The sequence below is a fragment of the Mastigoproctus giganteus genome, chromosome 8 (assembly GCF_048544385.1).
Source record: "Mastigoproctus giganteus isolate SK-2022 chromosome 8, ASM4854438v1, whole genome shotgun sequence".
In the NCBI taxonomy this organism is placed as follows: domain Eukaryota; kingdom Metazoa; phylum Arthropoda; class Arachnida; order Uropygi; family Thelyphonidae; genus Mastigoproctus; species Mastigoproctus giganteus.
This window is the reverse complement of record NC_143582.1, coordinates 20,020,437-20,036,362: the sequence shown is the minus strand read 5'-3', so window position 1 is coordinate 20,036,362 and position 15,926 is coordinate 20,020,437. Positions and strand designations below refer to the sequence as shown.

The following is a 15,926-nucleotide window of genomic DNA, read 5'->3' as shown; positions in this document are numbered from 1 at the left end:
CCTATAGAAATTCCACCCGCTTGTATCCTTTATTTATTTCTTCGTCTATTACTCCAGTCTTTGTAATGGTGCTTCCTAGATACTTGAAGTTGTTAACCATTTTTAGCTGTTTCCCTTCCATTGTAATGTATCCGTCAAGCTCGCCACTCCTCTTTAGGCTGACCGGGCTAGCCGGGTGGGTAAAGCGCCTGCCTGGCAAGCCGAAAGTCGTGGGTTCGAATCCCGCCTCGGGCTTGGATCAAAGTACTGCAAAAACCTTGGGAGGTGCATTATGGCCACAGAAGCCGATGCACCAATAACTACCAAAGGGGGAGAAAAAAAACTCCTCTTTAGAACCATTACTTCACTCTTCTCCTGACTGAAAACCAGTCCAAATTCATTGGCCATACTAGCCCATGTATCAACTTGCCATTGCACTTGTTCCCTGCTCTCTACTCACAGAGGTCATCTGCAAACAGCAAAACTTTCATATGGTCCTGTCCAAGTTGTTCCACCACTCTACATTGCACATCATTAATTTCAGCCACAAACAGTAGTGGTGACAGGATGCCTCCTTGCCCCAAACCTGATGTTATTTCGAAGCTCTCTGCCAACCCCACCACTGTTCTTACTTTGCTCACTGTATATTGGTGCACATATTCTCAATTCTCTCCACAAGATGTTCCTCGATCCCCAAGTTTCTCAAAACTTTCCACATTTTCTCTCTCATTACGGCATCAAATCTTTATATCCAAAAATGCCATCCATAATTCTTTATTGTATTCATAACACTTTTCCATCAGTTGCCTGATGCAGAAAATTAGATCCACCATCGATCTGCCAGGCGTAAAACCATACTGTTACTCGGCCATCCTATTTTCAATCGTTCCTCTAATCTTCCACGCTAGCACTCTCATACAGCTTACTCACATGTGATGTCAGTGTGACACTTCTATAATTGGAACACTTTTTCCTGTTTCCATTCATCATCTCTTCTCTTTTTCCTCGCCATACTATACAGCATCTTTTTATTACTGTCGATATCTTGTCATAGAGTTTCACTCCATTCTTCCAACCACAGTCTTCTTTCCTCGTTAACTATCCTCTTGGCCTCTCTCTTCACTATTTCATACCTCTCTTTATTCTCATCATTTCTGATCTGAAAGTAGGTCCTGAATACATTATTCTTGATTTTCACAGCCTCTCTCATCCTATCATTCCACCATGGTGTTATTTTCTATCTCCTTCTATTGCTTGTCCTTCCGCAAACCTGTTCTGTCAGTCCTACTATACAGTCTTTGAATGCTTTGAATTCTGTTTACCACTGTCTTAGGTACAACTTTCCTGAACTCTTCTCTGAACATCACTCTCTTTCTCTCTTGTTATTTTGATCCTCTTTAATTTAGGGAATCTTAAAACTGACCTGTGATCACTACCCAAGGAGACACTAGGAATGACCTTGACGTCCATTAGTCTTCTGTGTCACTCTTTTTCCATGAGTGTATAGTCAAGGAGGGATTCCTGTTGACCGTATCTTGTCACGAGAAATCTTTGGCAAAAGATGCTAAGAAAAACAGCAAGGCTTTCTTTACTTATATAAAAAGGAAGGGAATGAATCTGATTGGTCCACTTTATATCGATGGTTCAACTGTTGATGATCCTGCTCAGATAGCAAACAAACTGAATGAGTATTTTGCATCTACGTTCACACATGAGGAGTAATAACTGAGAGCAAAGTGGAGGAGAAATTGTTGAAGTTAAACATAAGAAAGGCACCTGGGGTGGATGGGGTCTATCCAGTTATATTAAAGGAGGTGGCAAAGCAACTAAGCAAACCCTTAGCCATAATTATGAGAGCATCCTTGGACTCGGGGGAGGTTCTCACGGACTGGAGATGTGCAAATGTATCCCCAGTTCACAAAGGGGGATCGAAGGGTGACACGAGTAATTACAAACCAGTTAGTTTAACTTCTGTTCCGGGTAAAATAATGGAGTCACTGGTTAAAGATGTATTGCAGGATCATCTAGACAAGACTGCAGCAATAATTCAGACACAGCATGGGTTTGTTAAGGGAAAGTCTTGTCTGACAAATTTGATAGGATATTATGATGTAGTTACAAAGAAATTGGATGCAAAAAATAATTTTGATATCATATATTTGGATTTCAGGAAAGCTTTTGACACTGTTGCGCATGGAAGACTATTGTACAAATTGCAGCAGAATGGTATTAAGGGTAAGTTGCTACAATGGATAAAAGGATGGTTGAATGAGAGAAGACAGAGGGCGGTAATTAATGGGTGCTGCTCTTCGTGGACTAATGTTATTAGTGGAGTCCCACAGGGTTCCGTGTAGGGGGGTCCACTGTTTTGTATATTTATCAATGATATTGATAAAGGTATATCAGGCTTAGTGTCGAAGTTTGCAGATGATACAAAGGTTGGCAGGGTTGTTAATGACAGTAATGGCAATGTGCTTCTGCAACAGGATCTAGATAATTTGGGCAGATGGGCTAAGAAGTGGCAACTGAAGTTTAACCTTTACAAATGCAAAGTATTGCATATGGTAGAAGTAACCCCAGATAAATGTACCAGCTGTGTGGTACTACACTTAAGGTGGTAGAAAATGAAAGATATGGAAGTAATTGTGCAGACAGGCTGCCAGGGCAGGTCATGGGGTTTTGTCAATGTTATATAGGAATTTTGCTAGCAGGGAAAAGGAGGTGATTGTCCCTCTGTATAAGGCAATGGTCAGGCCACGCTTTGAGTACTGTGTACAGGTCTGGAGGCCTCATTTTAGGAAGGATGTAGATTTGCTTGAGCGTGTACAGATGAAGGAATCCTCTTGCCAAGAGAGGCTTAAGTTCTGCAAATTGCAGCAGCTGGAGACTAGGCACCTGCGCGGTGATCTGATTGAGGTGTATAAGACCTTGAATAGATTGAGCACGCTGAATTCTGATGGGATCCTTCCACTTGTTCAGATTATGAACCTAAGGGGGCATAAATTCAAATTAAGAAAAGACAGAAGTAGAATAGATGTGTGGAAATTTGCCTTTAGCCAGCGGGTGGTTAATTGCTGGAACAAACTTCCATCTGTCGTGGAAGTTGATAGGTTAAATTAATTTATGGAGGAACCGGACAGGCATTTGGAGGGAATGGTGTTTTTTTTTTTTTTTTCTTTTTGGCTGATGCTGCATAAGCTCATACACTTGCTTTCTTGCATCACATGCCACTGCTACTACTACTACTACTACTTTGTGACTTTCTCTTCTTGAACCAGGTATTTCCCTATGACCAAGCTGTTCCGTAAACAGAAATCCACCAGCCTGTCACCATCATCATTCCTAGGTCCCCAGCCATGTGGACCCATAACATATTCTAGGCCTTGTCTCTCCACTCCGACTTTTGCGTTCAGGTCGCCCATGATAACTATATCTCCACCTGTGATGTTCTCTTCGAGCTTGTCCTCAAACTCCAGCTTCTCCATTTCTTCACAATCGGTTTACGGTGCGTAACATTGTACTATCTTCAATGTTTTGCTGTCATTCATTTGTAGTTTAATTGAGTCTGTCACTGATATTATTCACCTCCATTAGTCTTTCCTTAATCCTGTGATCTATAATGATGGCTACACCCTTCCTTGCTGCGTCACCCTAAGACCAATATAGGTAATAGCCTCCTCATAACTCTCCACACCCATTTCCTTTCCATTTTGATTCACTCAATCCAAGTGTTTATTTTTCTGTCCTTTAAGATGTCAACACACTCAATTTTTCCTGACAATGTCATAATGCTGAGTGTGGCTAGTTTAATGTGTCATCATCAGCTGATTTTGTTTGCAGATACCACCACATCCAGGCTAATTAGTTTTGAGGCTTCTTTTTCTATTAAAGGCAATAAATTTAAGCTGCTGATCTTCAAAACCTGTCGCAGTCATATAGATGTGGTAGCTCTTATTCAATGGTGAAGCTTCCTCGTGATGTCGCAATTTATGCTGATTTGCTAGTCACCACTGAACAAGCAGGTGGCACTGCTGTAGTTCTTTAATCTCATGGATAAATCCAAATGGCTGACTTGGTAGAATTACTGTGACCTTGAAATTTATCAATAATAACTCAGCAACAAGTGAGTATTTTTAAATACAATTTGGTATCCTGTCAGACTCATGTCATGACTGAAAACGTCTACAGCAAAGCTATCAAGTAGCACAACTGTTCTGCTAAGAAGTCCCAGTGACTGATCATAGTTCCTTAAAAATTTATCGACCTTGAAATTTCCTATGTTTTCCTATATTCAAGAATAATAATGGTAGCCATTTTGAAAAATGTTCACAGTCGGAAAATGAAACCACCCTTAGGTCACAAATCACCAACACTTATTTTATCTAAAATATAACTTCTTTTTGAGCAAAACTCTCTAAAACCTTCTTTATTACAACAGACACATACACACACACATATATATATATTTTTTTATTTTATCTTTCTATTGTGGTTTATTGTGTTTATTTTCTTAATTACGGGTGTTTTCTACTCATAGGTATTATGGTTAATACATTACTGGTCTTTAAGCTAGCCTAAACTCGGTTATCTTAATTTCGAAACAATAAAACTCACACACTGGGAAAGTAACATAGCAAAGCATATACATGGTAATACCATAAGAAATCAGACAAACAGACTATTACAAATATGCAACAATATAAATAGTGGAAATATAGCCATTAAAAAACTCATTATAACGCTGGATAGAAACAAAATTCCCAGACAATACAGTAGATATCACGTAAGAACTGCCATATACGCAAATATTAGAAAACACCATCCCAATGTAGACCCATATACTTTTATCAAAAGCCAACTAAAAATATAATAGTAATTACTCAGAAGAGTATCCCCTTATTTACTAGGTTTATTGCACTCAGGCGAGGCTCGTCGCCTGACTGCACTACAACCTATTGCCAAAATTAAACCCCCCCCCTCTCCCATAGTAAGAGGCTGTATATATGTATATAGTTTTGCCTCTGGACAAACAAGTGCTGTTACGCCTTGGAAAAGCGGTACCGGCACTGTCCGAGGTGAGACATAAAATAAATGTAAAAATATTGTAAATACACAACTAAATAAATTCATTTAACCTGCCACAAAACCACCATAATAGACCTTGGCCTGAAGTTCGGGGACTTCCGCCAAAACACCATCGGAACACAGGGAAACGCTAAAGCGACAAAGCCATAAAAATAGCCATCTATAAAACAAGTTAAGGGTGCGAAACATTCCTTTTTCGACTCGACGACCTCCACCGAAACACATCAAGTAGGATGGGAAACTTTCCTGATTCGACACTACGACCTCCACTTATACACATCAAGTAAGTAAAGTTATTGTAATTTTTTAAAAAACTCACCCGTTGGGCTTTGTGTATTCTATCACAGTTGCTGTAGAAATTATGGGATATTAATTCGGTTCATAATAAATTTATAATAAATAATACCTATTTAACTAATAGCAATGGGAAAGGGACAAAAATGGGAATTTAAAAGAAACTTAGAATTCAGTATCGGACAAAATAGCAAAGCTGTGATAGATACAAACAGAAACGGGTAAGTAAGTAATGCATTACATCGAATGGACCGTCAATCCGCTCAAAGCCCCCGATGAAGTAGGGGATTGACGACCATGTGATGTAATACAAATATGTATAAAGATGTAATACAATAAATGTATAAAAATGTTTAATATTTTATCATTTTGTCATAAAGTAGTATTGCTACAGTTTTTCATCTATAATTAATATGACAATTTCTTTAGCAATACGTAACAAGTTGAAAAATAATAAATGAATAGGCCCTGGGCATTTAAGATAACCGAGTTTAGGCTAGCTTAAAGACCAGTAATGTATTAACCATAATACCTATGAGTAGAAAACACCCGTAATTAAGAAAATAAACACAATAAACCACAATAGAAAGATAAAATAAAAATATGTACTCTGTTCGTACCCGGGCATTGCTAAAACAGCTACCGGGACAACAGAAAAATCTAGAAATAATTTAAGGAAAACCACTATAAAAGTATATTAAAAGTAAAATACAACATAAATTATCATATTACTAAAGAATAATATATATATATATATATATTTATTTATTTAATCTGTTAAAATTTAATTAAATGCTAATTTTTGATTAGTTTTTATAGTGGTATGGTGCATTGGGTAAAGTTTGTTTCCATAAAATAAGGCTTATACAATCAAGCCTTGTGCATTGACAGAATCAAAAATAAAAGAAATTTCCTATTTATAGTTCAAGATGGCCACATCGAATCACAGTAGTTTATAAAGTAGAAAAATACAGTGGATTCTGGTTATTTGGGCCACTGGTTAATCTGGGCAAAAGTTTATTTGGGGCAAATCTTAAAAAAACAGAACCCAATCGAGATAATAGCCAGGATTTACTTTGCTTAATTGGGACAACATGCAATTTTAAGCACTGGAAGTTATCCTATGATTGTCTCCGACCGAACCATCTGATTCGATCAGATTTCTGAAAACAAAAACAATTAGTTGGAAAACAAAAACAATTAGCAGTCACCTGTTTATTCGCCTTTTCTGTTAGTGCAATCTATCTAAACGGATAGTAAACTCGATCTTATTGAATGTGTGATAATACCGACAGCTGGAATTCTGTGGGTTATTATGGTGAAATGTGTTTATACTTCCATGAAATCTTCAATCATATAAAAAAAAGAAAATTAATTTTCAGATCTTTTCTTCATTCCTGTTTTTAAAGCTTCGTAACATGTTACTTTGTTCTCACTTGCGCTTATCGTGTTACTTGCAATTTGTGTTTTTTTTTTTTTTTTATGGTAACCCCAAACACGAGAGGTATTAGAACCTATAGTACTTAGTACCGTGCTTGGGTTGGAGGTTGAGAAGATGAAAGAAGATATTTGTTGACATTGGACTTGAACTTCTGTAGATTGTAATTTTCAGGAAATGCATATGAAGGAAGGTTGTTCCAGAAAATGGCAGTTGGATGAATAAATGAGGAAGATGAAAAGTTGGTTCTCTGGGTTTGAAGTTGGACAGGAAATGGATGTTGGCGGCACATGTTCGGACTGTTTTGAAAGAGAGAGCAGGAATTATAGAAGCCAATTCAGAAGAACAGTGCCCATGGAAGTATCTGTGGAAGAGGCATGCAGCAGAAACAGTACGTCTATGAGAAAGCGAATGGAGAGACTCTGTTAGAGTTGAATCATTAATTAACCTAACTGCCCTCTTCTGAATGGAATCAAGAAGCCTGAGAGAGGTTTTGGGGGCACCACCCCAGATGTGGGAACAATATTCCATAAGGGTTGATTTGCGATTTATACAGAGTGAGCAGCTGTTTGGAAGAAAAGTAACGCCGAGAGCGAGAGAAAACCAAGTTTTTTAGATGCAGAGGAAGCAATATTTGTAGTGTGCTTGTGCCAAGAGAGAGTACAAGTCAGGGTAATTCCCAAAAGAGATATATCATTTTGCCTATAAATCGGAGTGTCACTAAAGATAAGCATAGGAGCAGAAGAATCCTTTTTGCGAGATATAAGACAAGACTGAGTTTTAGAAGGGTTGAAATCAACTAAGTTGTCTTTGCCCCACTGGAGAATTACCCGAAGATCGACATTTAAGGAATTGGTAGCAGATATTCGAGAAGTTGAAGCTGATTGAGCAGTACAAGGTTTCTCAAAATGGAAAGTTGAATGCAATGTGCTATCATCGGCAAAACTATGGATAGGATTTCCAGTCAACGGAAGAAGGTCATTAATATTCAAGAGGAAAAGAGTGGGGGAAAAAACTGAACCTTGGGGAACACCGGCATTAGTGGAGAAGTTAGAAGATAGAGAGCCATCTACCATCACCGTCAGTGAGCGATCAGAGAGAAAACTGGATAACCAATTACTAAAAACAGTTGGCAAACCATAAGATGGAAGCTTGTTTAGAAGACCTTTATGCCAAACACGATCAAAAGCCTTTGAGATGTCAAGAGCAACTACTTGTGTTTCACCGAACTTTTCCATTGAATTAGTCCATAAATGGGTAACAAAAACCAGAATATCACCAGTGGATCGACACTGACAGAATCCATACTGGTGATCGTTGATCAGACGGAAGGTTTCTAGGTAGTTTAAGAGTTGGCGGTTAATTGATTTCTCCATTACTTTAGAAAGAGTAGAAGTAATTGCAATGGGACGATAATTGGATGGGAGGGATTTGTCACCCTTTTTAGGAACTGGCTGGATATGAGCAAATTTCCAAGCAGAAGGAAAAACACCTTTGGAATAAGAAAGTGAAAAAAGGCCATGTGCCGTGTTCTTTGTTATTGATTGCTTATCTTTTTACTGTTTTAAATTTTAACCCCCACCCATAAATGTCAGTGAACAGAAATTATTATTATTATTATTATTACTATTATTAGCCACATGGTGCAAGGAAGCATGAGGCTTATGCTGCACCAGCCAAAAAATTTTTCAGAATTACCCTGAGAGAGAGAGAGAGAGAGAGAGAGAGAGAGAGAGAGAGAGAGAGAGAGAGAGAGAGAGAGAGAACAAAAAGACGAGTCGGAAGTAGAATGTTATCACCAAGAAAGAGAAGGATGATGATATCCAGAAATGTCAACTAGTTAGTATGTACATATTACAGTACGTATTAATTATTCCAATTATCACGTATATTCTTCCGATTTTCACGTATCATTTAATTTTTTAATTTGTAAAGTAATAAAGGGTAAATTTGTGCTTAATATATCTTTACTTTTATAGCCTGTGAATAATATTCCTCCTATTTTCGCTAATTAGAATCGCTATTTAATAGAATTAAAATTCAATTCAGTTCACAAACGTGATCACAATGACTGGCGCTTACTACACATCATATAGTGAACGGTACTTTACTATGGTAACTCCATTGTAACGTGATTTGATTGTACAGTGAACCAATTGTAAAGTCGGGGTCCATTGTATTTTTAACAATTTATGTGAAACTTCGGATAATTGGGGCAGCCGCTTAATCGGGCCAAAATGCACTAGTCCTGGTGTGTCCCAAATAACTGGAATCGACTGTATATGAACTGCTATACCCTTGTAGAGTAGTTCCTCTACAATATCCTTGGATTGGTAGTTCATTCTAGATAATTGCCAGAAAATTGAAGTCAGCTGGAGTGTGAACATTGAAATCATGGAAGAAAATTAGATTTTTTTTAATGAAAACCCCCAAACATGAAAGGTATTAGAACCTATAACACTTAGTTCCATATCCATATTGGCATCCATTGATCAAATAGATGGTTTCTAGATAGTTTAGGAGTTGGCAGTTAATGGTTTTCTCCATTGCTTAAGAAAGAGTAGAATTATTTAATGGGACAATAATTTGATAGGAGAGATTTGTCACCTTTTTGTAGGAACTGGCTGAATATGAGCAAATTTCCAACCTGAAGGAAAAACACCTTCAAGTTGAGGTTTTGAGAACAAGTGGAGAAATGCCGTCAAGGCTTCTTCCAAGGCTTCTTGGCATCAAGACAGTTGAAAATTTTTCTATCTGTTTGATGGAAGACCACACAAGGTGGTTTACCAAGATCATCAATACATGAGTTAGAAGAAAAGTAGAATGCAAGCAGGTCAGTTTTATCTTTAGCTGAGATAGCAGTAGAACCATCAGGCTTTAATGGGGTGGGGGTACCAATGCGCAAAGTTGTGGCCATTAGCTTTGCCAAGAGACCAGAATGTTCAACTAACATTTGGACATGAAAAAAGTTTTCTATTCTTAGCCAGTTGAAACTCTATTTTGGACTGATTAATAACTGCTTTACAATTGTTGCAAGATTTGGATGCAAGCATAATTGTGATATGCAACATTTTTATCTTGAATAGTTTTAGCACATTTATTGGAAAACTAAGGATTAGATAAAGGACAAATTTTTATTCTTATAGGGGGATTTTACCCCTTTAAGAATAATTTCACTCACTCAATCTGAGCCAACATTGATGTCAGATTTAAAATTGTAATCCGACTTAGTAAAAGAAGGATAGAAATCTTGCAGGTCGTCCCATTTTGCATTCTTGTAATGCCTTAACAATGCAAGGCTGAGAGTGGACATAGGGGGGGCATTGGAGAAGAGACCATTACTAAATTGTGATCTGAGGTGCTCAGAGGACCACTCGTCTCATCCATCTACTTAGGATTGTTAATGAGAAAAAGATCAAGAATGTTGTCTAGTATTCTGAAGATAAATGAACAATCTATGCAAGGTTATTAGTAATTATAAAAGCTTCACCATCTCAAGATGGCGAGACTTTTACAATTACTAGTGACTAGAAATTTCAAGCCAGCTGGAATTTTGAACACAAATCACCAAGGAAAATTATCTTGCTGTTAGGAAAGTTGGACTGGAGAAAGTAAAGTTTCAAAGAGTTCCCAGTGATTAGTGAAGTTGGGAGAATGATAGAGGCAACAGATGAACTTGACAAAATGGGGTAGTAAGATTTTAAGCCAGAGAAGATTGTAAAGAGGAGATTCCAGATTACTAATTTTCTGACAGGGAATATCAGAAAGGATATATGCACAAGTACCACCTTTTGAAGTGAAAGGAATTGTACAGTGAATAATTAGGACAATTTAAGTGAGCAGTTGTTGAATCACCCAATAATTGAGATTCTGTCAGAAAAAGTATGTGGGGTTTGGCAGACTGTAAGTGGAAATGGACCATCAAGATTGGAACAGAGACTACACATATTTGTGAAATGAACAAGGAAGTGTTTGGGAGGTTTAGATCTTTTTCCCAATAAGTTTGTTCTATTAGTTTGACTATTCACGATGTATTCAGTATTAAGTTAAAGTTGGGAGGAATGCTGTATGAAGTAATGACAATTTTTGATATGACGTACACACAGCAAAAATATACCCATTTCCTTGACATAACATGGCCTCAGCAATGCTCCCTACAGTCACTAGCTGGCAGATTGATTAGAGCTAGTGAGATTATACACTAGCTCATCTGTATGCCTGCTAGAGAGAGTTACCAATAGGTTTAGTCTAGTGGTCTATCTACCGGGTTGGTCTGCAATCACCTTTTTAGAGCTGGACCCTCTAAATCTAAGGAGGATTGTGTCTTGCTATGATGCCCATCATAACCTCAAAAGACATCAATCATATTGCATGATGAAAGATATGGGGGGGGGGTTGCCAGAACTTTGTTCTAGGGACTAAACATGGGTTTCACTCCTTCAAGCCTCCAATAAGCAGTGGCTAGGAAGTCTCTGTTGGGGAATATCAGATTGGACATATGCACAAATACTGCCTTTAAAGTGGAAAGAATACTAGAACAAGTGAATAGGAACAAATGAGATAAGTGATGGTGGTTTGGTTATTCAGTAATCAAGATTCTGATGGTGGTTTGATTATTCAGTAATCAAGATTCTGATGGTGGAATTAAGTGGGGCATGGCACATTGTGTATAGAAATGATTATCATTGAGATTGGAACTAAGACTATATTTGTGATATGAGTTAGTTTTAGTGATGGTTAGGTTACTTTGCAGATAAGTTTTTTTCCATTAATTTGATCATTCGAGATGTATTGGATAGACAAAGAAAAGGCCTGGGAGAGGTATCCTGTATGAATTGATTAAATTTTTAGACATATGAATATTCATATGGGTATATTCCTGAATGTGTGTGCACATTCAGAATATACCCAACCCTAGACAAAATGTGACTTTGACGGTATCCCACCACACACACACACACACACACACACACACAAGGAATTCTCAGTAGAATGTATATACATTCTACACAGAATCCTTCCAATTACTGTGGGCAGAATAGAGGAAGGCCACACCCAAAAGGTTAACCTTGGAGAAGGGGGATAATGAAGTTTTTCTCTCATGGCTCTAGAGCTTATGGCAAACAAAATAAATGTTGAATTATCATGGTTTTAAATTATTTTACTTGAAAAGAAATATTTTTTTTAAATGTATTTTTAAATGTAATTTCCACTATCATTTTTTTTATAACATTGTTAAATTCTAAATGTAACACTTTGTTGAACAGATTACTAAGCAAATCCACAAGAATATCAATGACGAGAAATGCAGTGTGGGCTCTTTCTAATTTATGTAGGGGGAAAAATCCGCCTCCCAAATTTGAAGAGGTAAGAAAAATTTGACATGTTTAGTAATGTAGAATTAATAATAAAGTTAGCTCTCTCTCTGTCTTGTTTTTTTAACTTAAAATTGGCTAAAACTATATATTTTAGGATATTTTTGATAAAATTTAACTTTTCCATCTTGTATTTTTAATTTAAAATGCAATTATAAAATATAACTTAAAGATTGGTGCATAGGAAAAGTAGAAGGTATCTCAAATAAAATAGGTCTGGCTGTTACCATTAGTAAAATTGTTTTCCTTTTCAAATTGAGTGACTTGTGATAGGCTTACTTAATCTTTTTAACTCATAACAATTGTAAGAGATTAAGTGTTAATTTTTTTTTTTTTTTTTTTAAGGTAACAGCCAGACCCATCTTATTTGTTACCACCTTGTATAAATGTATTAATAATAAAGAGAACTTAATTTTTAATATACTAAGAGGACAACACTTTGAAAGTCATATTCTCTTTGTGTTACCTCTGTGTTGCACTATTTCAAATAAACGGTACTTCCCTACTGAGAAGCATTATTGTCAGTAGTAAGGTGCCACACCTCTCTGCCCTGTTTCACTGTTATTGTCCTCTCATGGGCAGGTATAAAATATATTGGGTAATACTAGTAGAGCGTCGATAATCTGAACTAATTGGGGCCTAGGATAGTTTGGAATTTGTGACACCATTTTTTAAACTTGGGTGACCCTTAATGAAGTGGACAACCCATAGGTTGCACATTTGCTTTTATTTACTTGGGAGACATTTTCCATGATGTTTTAAATGTTTGAAATAATTGTATGTACAGAAAATACATGTACAAACAGATTGCACTAAATAAAGGTCCAGGGCACTATTACTAAAGTGAATTAAAGACATGAAAAGTAATCTTACAGTTGGGCATTTTTCATTGCATTAATTTATAGATCAGTACATTTCATTATTTCTATATACAGTATTACTTCTGTATCATTTAGACCTAGCAATATCTAATGCACTTTTAAATGAACTATTGAAGGTGAAACAGCTGCAGAAAAGAAGATAGCCAGAGGGAGGCTAAGTGATGCAGAGCATCTAAAATAGAGCATAGTTATAGATGAACTTTAGCATTCAGTATTGAAGGAACTGTCATCAGATGAAATTAACTTGAATTGTTTCATCCACTTGAAGAACAATTGGGTGTCCACTTGAAGAACAATTGGGTGAATAATTTTATGACAATAAATTCTATAAATCTAAACAATTTTTTTTTTTTCCCCCATCATGTCTGATGAACTTTTGATTTAGCATAAGATAACAGCTGGTGGGTGGAGGTGGGGGGGGGTGAAGGGCTTCATACTTAAGAAAAGTATTGGTAAAAAATTCAGAGCTACAGGGCTCAATGACTTCCACGATTTTTTACTATATTAAAAAAGTAAGAGATTACCTCAATCTATTTTGTGGAATGCTTCCAGTCAATTCTCTTACAAATGTGACGAATAAAATAAGATGAAAAAAACAAATTAATGAATTCCCTCACTCATAGAGATACGACCAAATCCAGTGCGCAACGGAATCGAAAGCCGAGAGCCCCAACCTGACCCCGAAACACATCAAACCACCGCAGCAAGACCACGAGTGCAAGAAGACATTGTGTCAGAATAAACAGTTCTGACACAATGTCTTAAAACTGCTTCCAATAATAAATAATTAAAATCACGATTAAAAAGATTAAAACCACTATTAAAATTAAAAGGATAAAGTTACAATTTGGATGAATACTCAAATTAAACGAAAGTGTTCACAGTATGGGAATATCACGAAGTGTTTAAGCAGACCGCGCTTTTCGGTTGATCACAGTGTTTACAGGATGGGAATATTGCGAAGTGTTTGTGTGTGTATTTGACTCTGAAATAGAGATTATTTATATCCAAGCGCATGTGCAAAAAAGTACCAGAAATCCAAAATTAGATAAGGCCATTGCACATTGATAGAATTTTCGTGTAGTTTCATTTCAAGTGTTTCAGCGATCAATAATTTTATGTAATTGTGTTATATATTTAAAATTACCGCTTCATTGAATAAGAATGTGACCATCATTGACCGCATGAAAGGCCAACTCCAACACATTTGCGCACGACGTGTCGACGGAAGAAGCATGTTGCTTGACACATAAATCTAACGTGCAGCACGTGGAACCCTTGTACAATGAATCACATCATACTGACTGTATGAAATCTTGTACACAAGATCATTTACCTGTACCGAGCAAGACACACAAACACTTCGCGATATTCCCATCCTGTGAACACTTTTGTTTAATTTGAGTATTCATCCAAATTGTAACTTTTAATCCTTTTAATTTTAAGTCTTTTTATTAATCTTTTTAATTGTGATTTTAATAGTGATTTTAATTATTTATTATCGGAAGCAGCTTTAACTATTTATTCTGACACCCAATGTCTTGGGCTCTCGGCTTTCGATTCCATTGTGCATTGGATTTGGTCATATCTCTATGAGTGAGGGAATCCATTAATTCATTTTTTTTTTTTTTTTTTTTTTTTTTTTCATCTTTTTTTTTTAATCTTATTTTATTCGTCACATTTGGGAGAAAATTGACTGGAAGCAGTTCACGAAAAAGATTGAGGTAATCTCTTACTTTTTTTTAATCTAAGAAAAGTATAAATAAGTGTTAGCAAAGCAGGATACAAGGCTTACATTCCCTAAAGTGTACCAGAAAAGCAAAAGTTTCTTCTGTAATGGCACTGATTTCTCATATGCAGTACCTTCATTTCAAGTGGTTTGAATTCCTGTGACTAAAGATTTCATTTCAGGCTTTCAAGATTGAGATTATAAACTGTTGCACCCATTCAGTTTATGTAAAATAATGATAGTACCTCAGAAGAGTGCATTAAATTATCCAGTTATTTACCAAGTGCAGTTTACTTGGTAGTGCAACACTGATGCAGCTCACTATTGTGAAAAAGAGTTTTCCATTGCAAATTGTTTTTTTACGAGGGTTACAGTAGAAATCGGTGTGAATGTTGTGTGCTGTTTTTGCAAAAAAATACTATATGCCAAGTCTCGATGTATGTATAAAATTATCAAAGAATAAATAAATATATTGTATTTTGCACAAAGAAGAATCATTAGACTTTTTATGAGCAATATCAGTTTATTTTAATCTAAAGTAATAAATATAATAATAGTAGGGGTGAAGAGAAAGTTTGTTAGCCTCATTAGCTGTTTGATATGAAGTTAATGAAACAGCTTTTATCACAGTAACATGAAATAATACTCGTGGGGAAGTATAAAAGCTTTTATATTTCCACATATATTTAGAAGAAGCACATACCTTAGAACAGTGGGGCACAATCTTTTATGTTAGAGGGCCACATTGTGGATTTCTTGAGATGCCACAGGCTGGGTAAGGAATGGGTTGGGTTAGCAATGTGCTGTGTTTGCTTTGCAAGAGTTAATGAAGTTGCATGGTGTCTTCCTCAAAAAATAACTAAACTGCTGCATTTGCTCTTATTAGGATTATTTTTAAAATATACATTTAATTATGAATGTCAATGAAAGAAAAAAACTTACTATTTAAACTTCTCAAATCATCTCAACGTATTTGACATTATTATTTCTCAAAACAATTGGGGTGTATGCTTATATCCGAACAGCCTTGAAGCATGACTGATGTCATGCTTCCATATATTTCTTTTGGAATTGTAATTTGACTAGTAATAATTTTCAGAATTCTTTCATGTGCAAGATAAAAGCTTATCAAGGTTATCTTACTG

At 36.3% G+C, this 15,926-nt stretch overlaps 1 protein-coding gene across 2 annotated transcripts in view; it reads left to right on the top strand.

The window, feature by feature from the left end:
* Positions 1 to 15,926, top strand: part of Kap-alpha1 (karyopherin alpha1) — a 188,621-nt gene that overhangs the window by 124,520 nt on the left and 48,175 nt on the right. For both annotated transcript variants that reach the window (XM_090379147.1, XM_090379146.1), the window contains exon 8: positions 12,064 to 12,163. In XM_090379147.1, the coding sequence (XP_090235273.1) occupies positions 12,064 to 12,163 (100 nt within the window). The remainder of the gene's footprint in view (positions 1 to 12,063; positions 12,164 to 15,926) is intronic.